Source organism: Stegostoma tigrinum, chromosome 18 (assembly GCF_030684315.1).
Source record: "Stegostoma tigrinum isolate sSteTig4 chromosome 18, sSteTig4.hap1, whole genome shotgun sequence".
Taxonomy (NCBI): Eukaryota; Metazoa; Chordata; class Chondrichthyes; order Orectolobiformes; family Stegostomatidae; genus Stegostoma; species Stegostoma tigrinum.
This window is the reverse complement of record NC_081371.1, coordinates 16,710,071-16,730,971: the sequence shown is the minus strand read 5'-3', so window position 1 is coordinate 16,730,971 and position 20,901 is coordinate 16,710,071. Positions and strand designations below refer to the sequence as shown.

Genomic DNA, 20,901 nt, shown 5'->3' with positions numbered 1-20,901 from the left:
ATTTTTTTAAAAAACAAAGAACTGTGGAAACTCTGAAATACAAATAAAAATGCTGGAGTAACTCAGCAGGTCTGGTAGCGTTGGTGGAGAGAAAACAGTTAACATTTTGAGTCCTGTGACTGTTCTTCAGAAGTCATTGTTCTGTTTGGAGGACTGACTATTTGCTTGTGTTTGAATGAGGTCCACTGCTCGGTTTAAAAAAAAATCAAATTATGATTAAAATTTTAATAAGGATCATAACACACTGTAGTATGTGTTTTACTTTGGGATGGCTCATCAAACTCTAGTTTAGTCTGGTTGGTTTAACATTATCTAAATTCTTCATTGTCAGTAATTGGAAAGACGTTCTAGCCTAACTGACTTGGAATCCTTTTGAAAATGGTGAGTGGGGCCTAATCCTGGGTTGTCAGGTGAGTGGGACACGGCAGGGGTAGGAGGAGTAATGAGGATAAAAGAGGAATGGAGATGGCTTTGGGCATTTCAAGGGTCATGGGATTATGAGGGGTAGGAAGCGTCATTAAGAGGGCATATGGGATGGATAGGAAGGTAAGGGTTGGAGGGCCTGTCATTCATCATTAAAACTATGCCAGTGTGCCAGAGGTGGACATTCTCACCTGGCCATCACCCACCTTTCCTGACCCCACTGCCCATCTGACATTTCTCTGGATGTAGAGTCCAAACTCATTCCTCCTCCCACCTCCACAGAATTGGAATATGGTTTGTAGGGGCCCTGTTACAGGAAATGTGGCTCAGGTCAGGACGTTGCTGGACTTGGTCCTCCGCTCTCTTCTACTACAGAGTATGGAAAGGTTTCAGCCTCTATTGGTTATCAATCTAATCTGGTTAGAGATCATGTTGAAAATAAGGGAGCCTAAAATTCAAAATAAAGAGAATATTTTAAAACCAATAATTGAACAAAGTACTTTATGTTGAAATTCTCAAAAAAGCACTATTGTAAGGGTTGTGAAAATAAACAGCCACTGCTCAGTGAACTGTGTGCAGAATCTGCATATAAATGGCTTAAAATGGGATTTGGAGTGATCTTCCACTGAAGATGGTCCAGGCAATTCTGCAATGATTTTCATCCGAAGTCTCAAATTCATATCTGCTGCTTTGATGGTATCCATTAACACTAGTGCAATTCAGAATGCGTCAAAAATGTCAGATACAAAGCCTTACCATAAATCTGTGTGAACTATTTTAAACAGTAGGTTTTGACGGTGTGTCTTGGTTAGATTGGAAGCTGTTTACAATGATCAGTACCATCTTGGAATAATACTTACTACACTTGCCATCCTGGAGCACCTGGCCTGTGCTGCATGCCTCCTGATTTTCATGTATTTTTGCTGGTTTCTGGGCAACTTCATATTCTGTACCAGAGAACTGAATGTAGAACTGTTGTTTATTAATGGACTTCCTTAGTGTTTTAATTGCTGTCTGCAGCTTTTGTTCCATCCTCTTGCGCACACATTCCATGTTGCAAGACTCTAAAGAAAAAGGCAACGTAGAATCCTTCATTAATGTTTAGCCTTTCTTGAACATCACCTATTCTCAAACAGTTCATTCAGCAATTTATCAGCTGGTCAACCCCAAATTAATGACTGAGGAGAATACTGCATTTGAGGTGATAAACAATCCTGAAACCAGCTAAATTAGTGGTCACATTCCCATGTTGTTAGGGCATGCAGACAAGGCTCCTCATTCTAGGTCTCTCAGTGAGACAAGAGCCAAGGGGTTTGACCTCTTCTTCAAAGCTTCCTCTTTCTCCATGGGAACACCAAGACTCTAACCGGAGCTTCTACAGATGACTGAGCAGATTTACAGGATCCTGTGGTTCGGAGTGATTTATTAGCCTCATTTAGTATAGTACCCAAAGACATATCACAGAAGTTCAGCAGAGATTTGGATGCATCAGGAAGGTGAGGTGAAGTCAACTTGAAGTAGTCTTGTGTGGAGCATTAAGATCAGCACACTCCAGGTGGATTGTGCATTCCATCTAATTCTGTCCAATTTCAAACTGTCTTTCAAAGGAAGTGGTTAAATGTTTATAAAGAAACATTTCAACAGCATCGGGAGACAACAAAAGGATCAGCACTGAAGAAACAGTTTCTTCCCAAAAGTTCTCAATTATTTTACACTCCCTGCGTAGCCTGACAGCCTTAGCTACGTGGGGCTGATATTGGGAACACAGTCGTCCTTAATGGTCCTGTACCTGAAAGTCCCACCCTCAAGGTCACATTTCCCTCCTTTCCCTCCTCCCCAGCTTCCCAACATCCTTGCCCACTTCCCCACTTATTTTTCCGCCTGGCTTCAGTGACAGTCTGTTGGGGACTGCCCGTGGCCTTAGGTGCGTCCATCAATCCCACCTCGTGCCACTAGAACATCAGGGCTGCTGCCCTTTCAAGTAGGCCAGTGGCTCTCTTTGGCAGCACCTCCCACACCTAAAGAGCGGAATTCTCAGCTCCACTCTTTCTATCAGTGGCCACTTGCCTATTAAGTGACAGTACAGCAGCCATCATTCCCATGGATGGGAACTCATGGGCAACCTACACTACTGTCTGGAACATCCAGTAAGTACAATGAGCTGAATGTTGAACATTTGTTATATAAAATTGCCACGATTCTGTTCCCAAGACAAAAACAAAGTTGCTGGAAAAGCTCAGCAGGTCTCGCAGCATCTGTGAAGGAGGAAACAGAGTTAATGTTTTGGGTCCGGAGACGCTTCCTCAGTTTTGATTCTGTTCCCGGTTGTTATGGGAAGTGGTTCTTCTGGTCCTAAGCCATGGGACACGCGATCAAGTTGACCGCTGGATCACCCATCACGATGCCTGGGGCCAATTCCATCAACAATGTGTGTTTATACTCTGTCTTTAATGGAACGAGGTCTCCAATGATGCTTCTCATGAATGTTGTCAAATAAATCTGAGATCAAGTTCTATAGATTGGGAGATATCAAGACAGATAGCTATTAATATGGCAAAGTAAGATTTTAAGGAGCGGCTTAAATACAGAAGGGAACGGAGGAAGAGAGGTTTAGACAGGGAATTCCAGAGCATAGGGCCCAAACACTTGAACGCATGGCCATCAAAGGTTCAAACTGGCGACGAGTGAGAGGCCAGAGTTGCAGCAGTAGAGATTAGCTTGTGGCTAGAAAGAAGCTATAAAGGTGGGGCTAGAAAGCCTCAGGTCATTTTCTCTGGAGCAGCAGGGGTAGAGGTGAGACTTGATACAGGTTTATAAAATTATGAGCTGAATAGTTAGAGTTGAGTCAGAATTTTTTTCCTCAGAGTTGAAATGTCTAATACTAGGGGGCATGCATTTAAGGTGAGAGGGGGAAAGTTCAAAGGAGATGTGTGGTAAGCTATTTTTAAAATCGCAGAGTGGTAGAACTCTGGAATGTACTACCAGAGGTGATGGTGGAGTCAGATATGACAGAGGTGTTTAAGGGACTTTTAGGCATGAATATGCAAGGAGTGAAGGGGTGAAGGGATATGGGCAATGGCAGGCAAAGGAATTAGTTGAATTTGGTATCAAGTTTAGCACAACATTATGGGCCCTAGGTCTATTTTCTATGTTCTAGAAAGGATCTAAGAATCTGAAATGCACTTTAAGGCAGCTGATGAGTCACCAAGAGTAGGAAATCAGCAATTATGCACCTCCTAGTACTATGTAAGATAGAAGCAAAAAATCGCTATCTGGCATATTTAAAAAAGCCTAGAACAGTTCTTCTGGTGATCACGAGTTGGAGCATGTCAAGATTGGGTAGAAGTATGCAAAGTCACCACAGTCCCAGAGCTACTGCCTCCTTAGAGAGAAGCTGTTGGTAGTGGCTTAACTAGAGAGTCTTCACAGTTTAGGCAAAGGGAGAGGTTGGGAAAGAGCAAACTTCATAACAATCTCAGCCAGTACAGGAATTGAACCCATGCCATTGGCATCATTCACTGGAGTGCCTGAGCTAACCTGCCACTTGAGCTAACTTTATGGATCTGTTTAACGAGCAGATTTTGACATTGAAATCCTGTGAGCATTGTTCAATGACTTGAGTGTTATTGCGTGGGACTTTTATTAAAACAAATGTGTACTAATACCCCATTACCAAGGGAAGTCATCTGAAAGCAGTCCACTTAAATAATCCTTTAATATTTGGATCGGGTGTAACAGTAAGAAACATTAAAAATGAACATGCCAAATTTTTCAAGCATTAATAGTCAGTGTTTCTTATTTCATCTCATACATTTCAGCTATCTAGCAAATTGTCGCTGGATGTTCTCCACAGCTTGCATTTTATTGAAATGTTTAAACAAGGTCAATTTTGATGAAGATGGGCTGTCTAATGACGAGCAAAATGGAGCAGCTTTGTTATTTCAGAACTCACAGCATCTGCCAAATATACACAGGCAGCTAATAATTTCTGTGCATTCAAATTAAGAAGTAAAAGTCAAGGACTGAACTCATGTCATTTTCCAAGTGTTCATATCTGGTAGGGGAAGTTCCACATGAGCATGGTAAGTGCTTCCTGCTTGTATTCCAAATAAATAGTCTGCATACACTATACCAGCAAAAAACTTTACATCAGTGCAACCACTAATTTTAACTTCCATTCTTTCTTGTGAAGAATCTTATGCCTCTTAGGTTATCTGCAAGAAAGCTAAAATCACAAAAACTCTGACTTTTAGTTTCTGACAAATTCCTGTCATGGATGGGCACATCTGTTCATATTAATGACAGCAGGATAAAAATATAGATTATCTGGTCATGGTCCCATTGCCCTGCGATATACACAAATTAGTTCAATTGTTATAAAGAGAAGTATGATATCTTAGACAAATGCACAATAAGAAAGAGTCTGGCTTTCCTCAAAGCTGGGTTTTAGCACTTTGTGCTTTCTGTGTTTATATAATTTCCAATTTTGCCAATAGAGGGAGCTAGAGACCTGCTTTAGTGGCCATTTGCCTGAACCACTGATCTGAGTTATCACTTGTATCTCATTTGGACATCCCTGCTTTGGACTCCAATTACCCTGTCAAACAAAAATGCAGAGCCTATAAATCCTATACAATTGGTAGGCAGTTCACAATGAGTTGATGCAATGAATAGACTGGTACGGTTTCAAAATGAGTATATTTTATTTCTAAATCAAAATTTCTTTTCAAAAATACACTTTTTTCAGATTCTCCTTCTTTCTCATTACTTCAACTTCTTTTCAAAAAACTAAACATAACTGAATTTTTTGTCCTATATCTATCTTTTTGCCAATTTGCTCTATTTTGGTTGCAGTGGAATTTAGAAGTGAAACAGAGTGAGTGAGTGACACTCCGTAGGTCACCAAACGGTTTTCTGGCTGCACACATCACCAGCTGTAACCTGTGGCTTTATTTCATTGGTGATGAGTTTTATACTGACTTTAATTGGCTACATAGATACATGAACATACGTTTCAACATAAGGTAACCAGCCTGGATCAAATTCACAGCACATCATTTTTAGGGGAAAGCTGCTATGATCGACAAAAGGAAACATCTTTGCTTCTGCTTATGGCAATTGAACAAAATCATGCAAAACAGCAAAAGGACCTACAGTTCTAACAAAGCAGCAGCCTCTCTCTGAAGTATAGTAAGACACTGGATATGCAAGGGCTGAGCTTAAGATATCCACTTATATTTCAATTTGTGTAAAGGTAATCTCTGTGCCTTAACAGTCATGGTTTCAATTGAGTAAATAATCTGTTGGGCAAGTGATTGTGAAGCAAAGTACGAACAGGTATTACATGTTTGCTAATTACTATGGTATAGTTGTGCAGCAAGTGTATGCACAGCAAATAGATTAATATAAAGAATTATGTAAACCTTAGTAGGAGGTGGGGCGAGCACAACAGCCTTGTGGCTTTAGGGACTAAAATGCCAATTTTGTTTGGATTTTTCACTCTTCACATCTTTGTGAACAGGTTACACTGTGATTACATGGACCAAGTTCCTTTCCCCATGACACTGATGCTGCCTTGACACGAGCAGCACCGATTTTACCTTTCTAAACAGTCTCCTGAATCTTTGAAATCGTCCTGAATAAGTAATAATTCAGTATTAAAATAAGGGCAAAAATATGGGTAGCTAATTGCACAATAATATAAACCTCAATTAACTGTTGCCTTGCAAACGGCATTTATTGTAAAACCAATAAAACCCCAGTGATTGCCAAAGTTAAGTCCAGCAGTTGCTTTGAAAAAAAAACTGTTGACAAAACCTGCAAGTTAATCCCAACCATGTGAAGAAACAATTTCCAAGAATGGTTTGAGGGACGTAGGCCTTCAGTTAAATGGGAAATAAAAACTGGATGGTCTGCGTCACTAATGTTCAATAAGCGATGTGGTGAACGGGACTAACTGGGTTGCCCTTGCAGTACTGGCATGGACATGATGGACTGAATGGCTTACTTTGGACTATAATCATTCCATGATTCCATTCTCCTCTACCTTTGGGATTTTATGACCTGTCTTTGCTATGACTCCTTTGTTTGTCAAACTGTCTTTCTCTCTCTTTGGGCTCTATCCTATCATTTACCCCCTACCCCACCCACCTGCCTATTTTCTGCATATAAACTGACGTTTTCCCAGCCACCATCAGTTCTGAGGAAGGGTCACTGGACCTGAAACGCTAACTCTGTTTTCTCCTCCACAGTTGCTGCCAGACCTGCTGAGCTTTTCCAGCAACTTTGTTTCTGTTCTTGATTTACAGCATCCACAGTTCTTTTGGTTCTTATGACTGAATCAAATGGGCCACTAAATCCGTAATGGCCAGAACGCCATGCAATAATTCATTGGAACAGCTCCAAACAAAGAGTCCTACAGCATAGTTACACTTAATTGAAAATCCGCTTTTGTTTAAATTTACCATGCAAATTCCATTTCACTGCAGGCAGTGAGGAAAAGAGCAGAAAACTTGAAACTTCTCTTAGCTGTCCACTTCACACACGTTCGCAAAAGGAAAAATGTAAAAGGAGCAGGCTCTAGGTAGGTCTTTAGGACAAAAGAGTACAAGGTCACCAGAGCAGCTGGGAGGAAGGAAAGAGAAATGGTTTGATCGACGATTTAATGTGACAGAAATGAGTGGGGAGAGAGGCCCATGCAATGAGCAAAATTACTCTTGAGCGGAACTTGCTCCTCAGTGCTTGGCCTTTCAAGGGAGAAAGGTATCATTATGGTGCCTGCTTCAGGCTGAAATCTTGGAGCTCTATCTCGTCATCTCAAGATTTTGACATTTGAAAAGATTGTTCTTTTTCAAAAAAACTGCAGATTGCTTTTAAGTAGCACTTTGAAAGGCTTGTGAATGACTGTTTTCCGGTGTACAGTGAACCATCTGGTGATCACATACTACACCCTATTTTCTGTGATACACTTTCCATCTTCAATAAAACGTAAAGAAGAAACACAAAAATTAGTCGTTAGGTGTACAGACATCATACAGATCCATCTCTGCACGCCTTTCTTCAATTTTAACTTTCATTGATTGTTGTAAATTACAAATGTTCATACTCCAGCCAATTTTCTGAATATTTTACTACTCTAGCTTGTTATATGTATGTAAAATAAGGCACCATATTGTGCAAAGGTTTTCATTGAAAATCAGGTTACATAGAATTGTATCCTTTTATCTTAATTAAATCAACCACTTGCATATAGGAAAGCAAATTAAGTGAAGACAATCAGAAACCTCTGAGATATATAAACCGGATAATATTTGTACAAGGGCAAGGCTTTGACAAGAAATATATTTAGTAAGCAGAGCAGCATCTGTGCATTGTGAAGAGGCAGTATAGGAAAGTATGGCGTTATAAAAGAAATTAGAGGCGTACTGACATTTTGAAGGATTTCGGGACCTGAGGAGATTACATAGATCATGGAGGGGTGAAACCATAAGTGCATAAGAATAGGAACAGGAAAAGGCCATTTGGCCCTTTCAGCTTGTGCCATCGTTCAGTAGGATCATGGCCGATCTGACATTCCTCTCTGCCATTTGCGCGCAGGATTCGAAAGTGAAGATGAGAGTATTAAAATAAAGGAGCTGCATAGAGTGGAACGATGAATGTCACCAAGCTCGAGGCCGACAGGTGATTAGAACTTTGTGCAAACTACAAGAACATCAGGATTTTGGTGACCTTGAGTTTGCAATGATGTGACACGCCAACCTAAAGCATGTCCATGTATAACCCCTAAAATATATTTCTAACTTACTTTCAGCAACCAGATTCAAGTTTCCCTATCTTTTAAATGTGCTTATTATATTTGTTGGCAATGATGTATGAAAAATGTCAATTTATTGCTTTTTTTAAAAAAAGCACAAAAACCAAAAGAAACTGTGGATGCTGTAAATCAGAAACAAAAACAGGAATTGCTGGTAAAGCTCATCGGGTCTGACAACATCAGTGGAGAGAAATCTGAGTTAATGTTTCAGTTCCAGTGGCCATTCCTCAGAACTTTCTGGGTTTCTGGAACTGAAACATGAACTCTGATTTCTCTCCATAGATGTTGCCAGACCTGCTCAGCTTTTCCAGCAATTTCTGTTTGTGTTACAGCTTGTAGGTGTTCTTCCTTGAAAGGGAAAGGAAAGCCTAAAAACTGTTCTCTAACATTAATTAATTTCACATTATTTGAAACTTTCTCTAATGAATATTCTTCTGTCACATCATAGAAGTATGTCAGAGGGAACCCTCCACAAGGTCTTCGATCAGTTCGACAGCAAGGGGTATACAACTTAACCTGGAGATGCTCCTGAGCTATCGGATGTTGGCTCATACCATCAGTTCCTTGCTAGAGTTGGTGAAACAAAAACTTATGAATACTGATGGACAGCTGAAAAACCCTGTGGTTAATCTGTTCTGCCCCATATAACAGCAGACATCATTGTGCTTCACAATATATACACTGCCTACCCCTGACCAAAATCATCTTATCATCTCCTTGACAGAAGTGAAAATCCCAATGAAATTGCTCAAGCAGATGATCTGGGAAATTCCTTCCACTGGGGTGAAAAAAATAAACTTCTTGGTCTCCTTAGCTGAGAACTAAAACTTCTTAAATTCATAACTTTGCAGTATAAACAGGAAAATACTTTGAATAAATACTATATCTGAGCTCGTTTTCCCCATCATATTTACACTACGAGCCAAAAGGAGCCCAGTGGCATTATCCATTGCTGAAGATCTGAGCAGCTTCCAGCTTAAGTGACTACTAACCTGTCACCTCCTCAGACTTCATCTCGACCTCGAACTCTGCTGTAATGTGTGACACCTCCTTCGACGGTGACTTCCGTCCGCGCCTCCTCTTTTTGGAAGAATCGCACTTCAGATTCACAAAGGTCACGTGACAGTTATCTGTGCATGGGAAGTGACCTCCTTTGTGTAAAAGAGAATAGAAGTGGGGAAAAAAAAGGGAATACCAAAAAAAATCAACAGCACGTTCACAACAAAATGTAATGAAGACGCAATGTATATTTTAAATTGATAAACCACAGCCAATTTGGCAAATATTACATAGTTATGTCCTGTGAACTTGTCACAATCTTTTCATTGACTCTTTTTAAGATCAAAATGTCTATGAAATCTAAAATCTATTTACATAAATCAAATATCACATTTGATACTGCTTTCATGCTATGTATGACGATGTTTGTTTTGTAACTGAATCCAAATGTACAAGTTAAATATTTTCTATGTTAGCAATAAATTAAGCTTTCTTTTCTGAATTTCTATTACTATGTATACTTAAAACTTTTGAAAGGAATATTGGTTAGGAATAGGATTAAAATTATGACTACAGGCTACAAAAGTATTTATCTGTTTTCTTCATTCTTAATATTTTCATGCTTGAATGCATGGGATTGGGATTCACAATGGAGAATCTCAGGCAACTAAGATTAGCTTCAGGGTAGAGCACAGCTAGGGAGAGAGGAAAAGTCTGTATTACCACAATATACAACCGATATCTGAAGAATGGTGCATTCTTCCTATTGTTGCCATACTTGTGGCCTTTCTGATCACAACTGCAGCTTCATGGCAGTAGTAATTTTGTGTCGTTGGTTCAGAGCAACAAGAATGTAGCCCTCGAATGCTTTTAACTATTTTCCACAGGCTTTCATTCTGTAAGATTCATTTTGACCCCTATCACAAGTGGTCTCTAGTTCCATCATTTTTAAGAAAGTAAAATTCTACAATATTTCATTTTTGCTCAGGTCAGCCATAAACCTAAGTAAATTAATCAATGTGCCAGCCTCACACATGTATAAATCACTGCATTCTTCCACAATTGGCCATAAGATTTACATTAGTAAAAACTGCCTGGCATAGTGAAGGAAAAGTAGAACTACCGTCATTGGTCTCAAATTTATTTAAAACCAAAATCTTTATTGATTTGGTGACACAGCCTTGGACCATGCTTCTTGGCTGCAATGCCAGCATTTTCAGTACATTGCAAGTTCACCGAATATACTTATTAACATTTCCAGGATGTTTTGCTGCTCCATATTAAACTCTAACCTGTATGTCAATGTACATTACTGAGCACATACATGTTGATACTCTACTTTTGAACTCTGACAGAAGATAGAGCAACACAGATAGTTAAGAAGAAATGAATGAATTCCAATTGCCAAGCAATGCATGATACACATTTTAAAGGAATAGTAATTTGCTGCTGCCTTATATTCTCTATGTCAGCTTTAATTATTTGACAATATTCTTATGCATTGGGGAATTCAGGGAATTCAAGTTTTACGGTTATAGGGGATTTGCATTATGAACAACACAGGCAACGATATGGATAATTGCGTACTAGCTGACGGAGTCAGGCACATGGTAGTCATTGAGTTAAATGCTTCCGATGACAAATAATTTTATTCTTTTATAGTACGAGTGTGTTGTTTTTTGATAATAAAGCTCATTTCACAGTTTGTGAAAAAAGGATCATGGCTCTTCAGAGGATAGATAAAGTTTTAAATAACCTAGCTGGAAGAATAATACAGATAAATATTGCCATTATACGTGAATCAGACTAATTGCTAATATGCCAATACCAATGGCTAGGGGAAGATTTTGTTTAGTAGGCACACAAGATACAATAAAATAATGGACAGAAATCAATAATTACACAAGACAGTAACTGAATCTTGGGTTCTATAAACATTTAGAAATATACATCACAATTGCCTGCCTGAAATATCAGTAAGTTACCATCACATATCATTCACATCTCATCAAGTTATGAAAAATGCCTCGGCTTAACAACTAAATTGCAGTGGAAAAGATTCTTAAAGTTCGAAATAAATTTATGAAAATTCCCTGCACTTTAAAATACTGGGCCAATTAACAGAAAGGAGGTACAAATTTTAATGGATATGTTGATGGTTTTTAACAGTAGCTACAGCAAAGAAAAACTTTGCCATAGTCCTACCAGGTGATAGGGCTGCTCTTAGAGACAACTGTTGATGGCTTCACCTGAGGGTCACTGTGCCTCATGCAAGGGGAGAGGTTGGGAAGGAGAATCCTTCCTGGTTACCTCAGCCAGTGTGGGAAATTGAAACCGTGCTGTTAGCATCACTGTGTGTCGCCCACCAGGTGATGAACCAACTGAACTACTCGATCCGTATTATATAGTTATAATGATAGACTGTTAAGTACCGTGTTTATACAATTGATTCATTTAAATTCAGAATATGGTGAGCATAATGTATAAAAATGAGCAGTTCACATTTCAAATATCAATGAATTCTTTTGAGGTACTAATGTGAATGGGAGGCACTTTTTGTAATTCAAGATAAGAACATTTTCAGATTTGTATGTCTTATGATGCAGCGGTAGTTGTCCTAACAACAGTGCAGAGGTTGCACCTGCACAAGTAATATGCCATAACATGCCTGAATGTTTATAATGCAGCCTTTGGGTCAATGTGAGCCAGAAAAAGATAACTATCTGAATGATGCATATTGCTTTTATTGTCCAAACCAAGGGGAGGGGTAAATATTTTAGACAAGGACATTCATAGACAATGTGTGCCATCTGGAAATGAGCTGCACAAAAATGCTGTTTGGCCTTTAAGCGCATCATGAGTGTGTGAAGCTTCTGCATTTTTAGATTAATTGCTCGTTAAACTTACCACAGCAATATAACTTAATGCTTGTGTGATTGACTGATATCAGTATGTGATGATTGTTAATCTCAATGGTCCAGCAGATGAACAATTAGAAATACGCAATCAGATCCTTTCAGGCAGTAAGTTGTCGGTAATCAGAGGTTGTTTTTCTCTTGTAGACCTATTTTTCTTTTCCTCTCTATTTCGCTTCCTGGATCTGATCCTTATTGAAGTCACCACTTTAATTCACCTTGTTAATTCTTGAGTCTCATCAAGACTGTTCGCCGAGTTATCAGCTGCTCTGTAGTATATGATGTGCCATTATCAGCTCACATTTCTAAAAACTTACATGTGTTGGTCCATGTGCTTTTGGGGGGAAAGTCCTATACCTAATGATGGAGTGTAGATCCCTATAGGTCTTAATGTTTCTCTGGTACACAATTCCTTGTTTTAACAAAAAGGACAGCTTACTTCCAGTAGCAGATCATACGTCCAAGCAGCCTGGGAGATAAATAAAAGTACTGCAAAGGGGTAAATGAGAAATTAACTCAACAGTTCTGTTTTCAAGCAGTTTAGTGAAGAAGCTGGCTGCTGGATTTTGTTCAAGAAGAATTCAGTTTACATCAGCAGGTGCTGGAAAAATGGTTTAAACACTTGACAGCTGGAAAAATACCAGAATTGGTTGGACTTCTGAGATAACAAAGCAGAGAAACAAGTGAGAGACAGATACAAGATGCAAGACTCCGAAGTAACATTTAAACCAGGAGGCTTCTAAACCTAGAACATAACCCTCCAGATGCTAGTGCAGCTGTATTAAACTCAGACTGGGCTCAACTGAAGGAGATATGAGGGAAGCTTTGCTATTTTAGTCAGGGTAGAGTCCCTCTGTAGTTGAATGGAAGGCATGTGACAGCAAAGAGAAGGTGGTCAAGAAAAATGCCAGATCTCAACCCTATTTGACGCTGCAGTAAATCTCCAAGGGTCAGATGTTTCTGCCTTTTAAGAACCAGTACACATCATGTTGTTGAGGTAAGCGGAAATAGTATTGAGCAGCTTCAGATGGCAATTAGCTTTCCCCAGGATGTTACGTAGATTGCCTTGGCTCTCGTGATCAAGCACCTTCAAGGTGGTCAGTAAGGGCAATATATCATGGTGTCCTTTGAAATAGCGTTTACCTTGCAGTTGATGGACTGAGGAGATCACATCACTTGTAGATCTTCCCATTCTCAAACCATACTGGCATTTAAGGAAATACACTTGGCTGGAATTTCTGATCAGGGTTACATGGGGAAATGCATTTTCCATGATCACATATAGAGATGGCTCAATAGATGTTACAGTTGTTGCTCTTGTACAGCGTATCTTTGTATCACACACACATTATGACCCCTGTTGCCAGCAGAGACAGAGATGTTTGTATAGGTACTTCAGGGGTGTCAATTCGCCCAGCAGAAAATGCTGATTGGTTCAAGGCTAACATTGTGATGATGGAACCTTGTTGAACCCAGTTGGTATGCTCTCCTAAGTTAAAAGAGAGCATCAGAGTGAGAAGATTCTGAATGCTCCCAGGTGCTTGAAGTAAAGTCTAACAGATTGCTAGATGGTGTGCCAATCACCACTGGTTACAACTCTGCCATAACATGTAGATGCTCCTCCAATGCTGGGAATTCTAAGACTGTGTACAAATGGGTTAAAAAGGCAGTAGGTCCATCAGCAAAGAAAACAACTCAATTGAAAACAAAGGGAGGGAAATTTGCTTGGCAATAAGGAGGGATCAGTGGAACAATCCTTCAAGCTATATTCTCGGCAGAGTCCCATCACTGAGGAAACGCTAGAACATGAGCATAGACCTTTTGGGGGCCAGTGGCCCACAATAAAAATAAATCAATTGATTGAATCAAGGACCTCACACAGAAAAATGACTTCCGTATTTACTTTGTCAGGGAGAAAGCTGTTGAACTGACCTGCTGATTTGAATCGGACACTGAAGTAAGATCTTCCTGTCTGCTGGCAATGAAGATATTGTTACTCAATTGTTGTTCAAAGTTCTACCTGCTGCTAATGCAGAATGCAGACGATTCTTTGTCAGAGGAAAGTTTTGAAAAGAGCTGTTCACAGCCAAATGGCGTTCCGAACAGTGCTACTATTCTCTGTATGTATCAGGCTTGGAAAGTCAGCAGCACCTACACAGAGTCTGTTGAAATCCAACAGATGCAGGTATTTGGTACTGATATATTGCCCTTACTGATCTCCTTGAAGGTGATTGATCACGTGAGCCAAGGCAATCTACGTAACAGGTACTGTATTTGGCTTTCAGTTCATTGTGTGTTTCTAGTTCTAGGACTTCAAGTTGAAGGTTTCCATGTATATCAGCTGCTTCAATATTGAACAGCTTGTCAAAAATTACTTACAATTCTTTTGTTTTTAGGTTTTGAAATTCCTCACTGCCTCTCGTGTTGCAAGTTCTAGTCCCTGGTGCATGGGAAAATGCACTGTGCTGCCCCTTTTCAGCTGCATTTGCCACAGTTTTAATTCAGCGTCAAGTGATTTACATGAGAAAGTAGTAAGCAGGCTCTTGCGATTTGACTTTGAGCTCGGACAAGTGTTGCATCATGTCAACCACAAATGCCAAGACACTGCTATTTGTGGCTATTCAGATCAGCAACAGGGTTTCCGTTCCTCTCTATGGATGATTTCACTCTGTTCCTTGATTGATGCTATCACATCATCATACTCTACCCCACTGCTCCCCTATCAAACCAGTTAAATGATGGCACTTCACAATATAGTTGAAATCACTGGCCTCTGATTTCAAGTCTTTCAGTAACTCTTCAAATTGGAATCTGCTTAAAGCTGTACTTTAATAAGGTTCATGCTCGATATAATTTCTGGCTTTACATTGCTGAGCCTCAGGGACAGCACACACAAACGGACTATTGGCAGACAATCAACTCACATGGATCAAGGTTGGGGTGATCCATTTCTTTTTAACTGGAGCAACTAACCTCTTTGGAGATCCAACAGTGGTGGAAGCACCATCAAATAAGAGCACAACTTTTCAAACGATAACTGAAGCTGAAGCCCCCTGTTGTAACTTTCTCAAAAATATCTTTATCTTTGGTGGCTCATGCAAAGAAAGCAAACCCTCTCTAACCTCAACATCTGCCGTGATTCTACGCATGAAGGTTAGTTGCTGGTCTGCACTCATCATATCTGTTGTCTCATGGCAGAGTACGAACTCCAAATCAGTCCCTGATTTTCCAGATTTTTAATGTCGCAGACGATAAAACAAGCTCGCTCTTTGAAATAACGTACATTTCTCGAAAGCCGGTAAAGCTGCAGGCACAACAGTGCACTTCTTGACGAATTCTCCCTCTGAATGAGGCCCAAGAATTTTTGCACGGAGTTCACTTATTATATAACTGATCTGAATAACACAGTCTGTCTCCTTTCTCAGCCTCGTGAAATTTACTTGCTGCACATCCAAATTCTTTCCACATTCGCTGACTTTATCAGCACACACCTGCCCTTGAAAGTCTTCATGTGTAATGGGCTTTGTGCTGTAATGCCATTCCAGGTCAGCTTTTCTCATGGCAGAAAATGCTTCTCCACACATCAGGCATATGGGCCTCCATTTCACCTCCACTCAAAAAAGGAGTAATTTGCCCATTTTTCACAAGAAACATAACACTCCAGGTCTACCTTTCTTCCTTTGTTTCAAGGAGCCAGTTTTGTGGTAGACCTTCTGAGATAGACCTTGTTTGGTGTTTCTCTGCTGGGAGTCTCCTGCATGTCTGCTGCCGAGTCAGGGCCTTCTCTCTGACGTGCTTCTTTTTACACTTCATTCCTCACTGCCAGCATTATCACAATGCCTCTTCAGATGTGCTTCCATGTTCTCAAGCTCCTCCCTGTGATGTGCAGCGCTGCTGAGGGTCAATGCAGCATTTGCTCCTGGAACCTGCAAAGGGCCAGATTCTACTCACATTCTGGAGGCTCTCCACCTCCTGTTCCAGACACAATAGAAAGATTGTGCAGAGCTGAGTACCGATCTCAGAGCAGAAGAGTTTAACAGCTTTTGACTCACTTGCAATGGCTAGAACTCTTGGCGAAGATGCCACACTGGTTTAATGCATCAATCTTACTGTTAATCTTGTAGCGTCTCAATGAAGGAAAGGTGTTGAATCATACCCAGTAACGCATTGTTCCTGGTTTATTACTAAAAATGGCTAGACTCGAGAGTGCAGGCATGACTTGACCACGATTAATATGAGACTGTAACTTACCTGATATTGTTTGTTTCAGACTATCCTTAACCTTTTCCTTATTACGTGGTCGTAGATGGCATTTAGCATCTTTAATCTTGAATCTAGCTTTTTGTTTTATTGGTGGTGCTAAAGGATCTGAAACAAAGAACGTATGTCTTCAGTATCACGAGGCTACAAGTTTAAACTAACACACTTTGATTGAATTGCAAGATTAGTATAAAGATTTGTCGTTCCACAGCGATGTGTACATGCAGACAGACATATGGTAACATCAATCGATTACTTAACTCTTACAGACAGAAACATGACAAGTAGTGTGCTTGAGAATGTGACTGGAGATGAAAGTAGGGATCAAAGCATCTGACATGATCTAAGACTTCTTGGGTAATGTTAAAGCTCTGCTGCTGAGACCAGAGTACAAAGAATATCTGTCAAATAGAACCATACAATTCCAGAGAAACCAACCATTACAACAAATCATGGTGCCTGTGCCCTTCGAGCTCCTCACCAGCTACCTAAAGTAATCTAATTTTTCCTGGAAATATTTAATAGCTGTTCTTATTGCAAGTTTGCACAGTAGCACACTTCACGGTACATTTAACGGCATTTGACTTTTTCTGGCTGTTCCCACATTGGGATCCAATTTGGAAAGGCAGGTTGTTACCTTGCAATTATTCTGAAGTAACTATGGTTTTTCACTTTGACTGGATATCTTGCTGTTGACAGGACACTCAGCAGATAGAATTTGCAGTGCCAAGGAGAGGTGAATGTGTATGTCTGGTTGATGCCATGTGGATTACAGCCTGGAAAAATGGCACTGGATCAAAAGCTAACACAAAAGGTGACCACCCGTAGGTCCTGACAGGCAGGGAATTAAAATATTCCAAGTGCTGTTTAACAGAGAGGACTTAAAATATTCTGTATATAACAGTGTCAACCAGGCAAGTGTATAGCAGTAAGTGCTTGTTCAGTGAAACTGACTGGCTGCAAAGCACTCAAATAGTTAACCTGAAGAGCTGCAGCCATATCTCGGAGAGCGAGAACACTCCTTCTGAGAATGTGCTCTTACTCCCTAATTTGTGATTTCTGAATTCTTGGAAGTCAATTTATTTGCGTTAAAGTTCACTCGGGTTTAATCGGCACTTCCCTGCAGTCAGCCTCAACCACAGCACAGGAGCAGCTCATATAACTCTTCCTTGCATCTCCAACCCTGATCAGAGGAGCGGCAACATCTATACCACCAGTTGCATCTTCCTAAACTACAAGGTGTTCAAGAGGACGGAGGGACATGCTGAACTAGCTCAAAGGAGGCGACAGCCCCAACTGAGGGTCTACAGGCAGAGAGTCAGCTCATTTGATGTGCGTGAGCAACACTGCCTCAGAAGGCATCTGCAATCTATTGAAACAAGACCTCTTTCCTGGTGAGGTCGGTAGACATGTACTGCCAATGGTCATCAAGGTCCTTGAGGCTCCAACCAGTGGATTTCTGCCTCTCCCTGGACTGAGCAAAAGCAGATCTTATGGCATAATAGATTATGTGCACAGGACTGAAGGACAATATTTGGGGATGGTGACTGTGAGATGGTGCAAACAAGGAATATGGGAAGTGGAGTATGTGTTGGTTGTCCAGATGAGATAGGAGAGATACCTGGAGACAGGAAGCAGTAAAATTCCTGGAGTATTGTGCTGGAGAATGCTGGTCAAGTCAGAGAGTTACTTCTCAATTGCACTGATGTAAGGGTCCATAACAATCAGAAATGTGGCACACTGTGCACCATGAGGTTGCACACAAGCATATAATACTTAGTGGGAATGTTGGCATTGGCCTTTCCATTCCTGTGGTTGATGAAACTACATGGAGCAATGTACAAGTTCAGCTATCCTGATTGCTGCTAACGTTCATTTCACTAGAATTCCTTCGACAGCTTCAGTGTGCCATCCCCTCTGGCTGCTAAGGCAATATGGAAGTGGGATGCTAATATTTAAACAGCCATATCAGAACACACAGATTTCCTACTAATGACCAGTCTCCATATTGTAAACTCTCTGTTCTTTGAAGATTTACCATGATAGAATCACAGACATTTTCAGGAGAGAAGGAGGCAACTCAGCTCATTGTATGGCTAATAAACAAAGATCTGATTACACTAATCGCATTTTCTATAGAAACAAATCAATATTGACATATTGCATAAAGTTTACAAGAGGTTCTGCTTCAGTCACCCTTTCAGGCATTGAGTTTGGCACTGCCGCCACCCTCTGAGTGACCAAAATGCCTCATCAACTCTCCTCAGTATTCCAGCACTTACCCTAAATCTGTGTCCCCTGGCTACTGATCTCTCTACTAATGGTAAATGTGTCTTCTTATCTAACTGATTTGTGCCACTCTGTCTTATTCATCACTGTCAGGGCCCCTTCATTTGTTGCTCCCATGTTTGTATGTCGCACATCCTGCTACTTATTCTACACCACTATAAAATGATCAACCTCATAACCAAGGAAATACACCAGATTGCACTCCAAATGTCTTCAGCATACTTTTCACAATGTTTAAAACCTACTTTATCACTAGAGCGAACTTTAGTGTTCTCAGTTTGTCTGGGGCCATTACATTATGTAAACTAGAGCAATCTCAATTCCGAGCCATGCTTCTGGATTCTTGGCAGAAACATCAGTACCACCAGTTGCATCTTCCTAAACTACAAGGTGTTCAACAGGACAGAGGGACATGCTGATCTAGCTCAAAGGAGGCGACAGCCCCAACTGAGGGTCTACCGGCAGAGAGTCAGCTCATTTGATGTGTGTGGCCAGGGACATCCATATGACAGATCCAACCTCTGCTGTGGAGTGACAGCATAGAATCACAGGAAGGCAAGTACAAACTCCAAAGATCTCTCATATTCCTGGTAGCTGTTAAAGAATTAAGTCTATTTGGGCATTATGTCAACCCCATATAACCAAATTTATTTTGTTTTAGTGCCATGAATTAACACACGACTGAGCAAACAATTAGAAAACCGATTGCACATTTCAGAAAATGCCTGAGAATTGACAAAATGAAGGTAGAAGAGGAATCCAAAGAACTAGCATTTTGATAACACCAAACTCCAAATATTTGGGAATTGTGAATGAAGACGAGCTGGTGCCAACGTTGTGGCTGTGTAACATTTTGCTTCTCATACTGAAGCAAGCGCATTTTCACTCCCATCAAAAAGGCTGAGGGATTACGAAGAGATTTCAGACCACAATAATTCTGTGGTAATCAATTTCCAGTTCAAAAATAAAAAAAAAATCAATAAAAGTACAAATAAAAGGTTTCTTGAAGCTGATAGGCTGGTACTGAAAAACAGAATTATTTCAGCCCAGCCAGAGGAGCACAACTGTTACCTGAGATTGACGAATGAGACTTAAGTTTCACAGAGGACCACCAGATTTTTTTTTTCTCTTTTAGACCTGCCTGGCTTGAGGTGCTTACCTGCACAGTTAGGTAGACTTGTATTTCGCTTTTGTGAGGATTTTGTTGGCTGTATTGGAACTCCACAGCTAAAAGTATAGCTATTTTCAGAATCTGAATGAAGGCAAAAGTACTAAGTTAGAGAAGACCTGAAAAGTATTGAAAATCTATGTTGTAACAGACGAATAGACAAAACTTGAACTTTATTCACCTTCCTAATTTGGTAAGTATACTTGCTATTTGCTGCACAAATGTTATGCCCACTGTAACCTATAAAATGTTGCTTTATATAATGCTCCAACAAAACAGGACCCCAAGGTGACATTTGGCCAACCCGTCATCAAGTTGCTCTAATTGTTGATTAGAAGGACTGACAATTTTATTCGCTTTGTGTTTTCTCTGCCATAAAATTCACCTGTTGACTTTCTGCAAAATAAGGAGAGTGGGCTTCCCATCATTACTGTAATCATTATAACTTAATCACCAATATTTTCATTGAAATTTTGTCTGGGTCCTTTTAATGAGAGGCAGTTTACATTTAGTTTACACTTGCTGCAGCATGAAAACCTGTTGGATGCCTTTAGATTACTAACCACTAACTTATCAATCAGCTTTGCCCTTAACCTCAAAATCAGCTCCACAGAAAGGCTGAATGATTTTTATGCTATATGTCAGCTTTTCCAAAATTAATTTGATTCTGATGTTAAGGAAAAGCAACTTGTATTGATATTGTTTTTTACGACCATATGACATCTCAAATATTGTAATATCAAACATACAGCTACCAGAAATCCTACAAGACAATTTTTAAAAATGCTGATGAAGGGATAAATATTGACTGCGACACTCAGGATAAATCTTTTGTTGTTCTTCAAAACAGTGCGATGAGATATTATACACCCATCTATTCAGACAGAAGCCTCAGTTTACCATCTCATTTCAAAGATAGAACCTCCAATGTGTAATACTTCCTTAGTGCTGTATTGGGCTGTTATCTTTGATATTTACTAAAGTCCTCAAGTCAGATGTGATCCCAGGACTGAGTCTCAGATGAGAATGCTGCT

The 20,901-nt window shown here is 40.1% G+C and overlaps 1 protein-coding gene across 3 annotated transcripts in view; it reads right to left on the bottom strand.

Annotated features, from left to right (window-relative positions):
• Positions 1–20,901, bottom strand: part of scube1 (signal peptide, CUB domain, EGF-like 1) — a 271,582-nt gene that overhangs the window by 18,636 nt on the left and 232,045 nt on the right. For all 3 annotated transcript variants that reach the window (XR_007249346.2, XM_048548867.2, XM_048548868.2), the window contains 4 exons: positions 19,859–19,951; positions 16,402–16,518; positions 9,229–9,387; positions 1,284–1,487 (listed from right to left, as the gene is read on the bottom strand). Coding sequence is in view for 2 of the 3 variants with exons in the window: in XM_048548867.2 (XP_048404824.1) it covers positions 1,284–1,487; positions 9,229–9,387; positions 16,402–16,518; positions 19,859–19,951 (573 nt within the window). In the remaining variant the exon portion in view is untranslated. The remainder of the gene's footprint in view (positions 1–1,283; positions 1,488–9,228; positions 9,388–16,401; positions 16,519–19,858; positions 19,952–20,901) is intronic.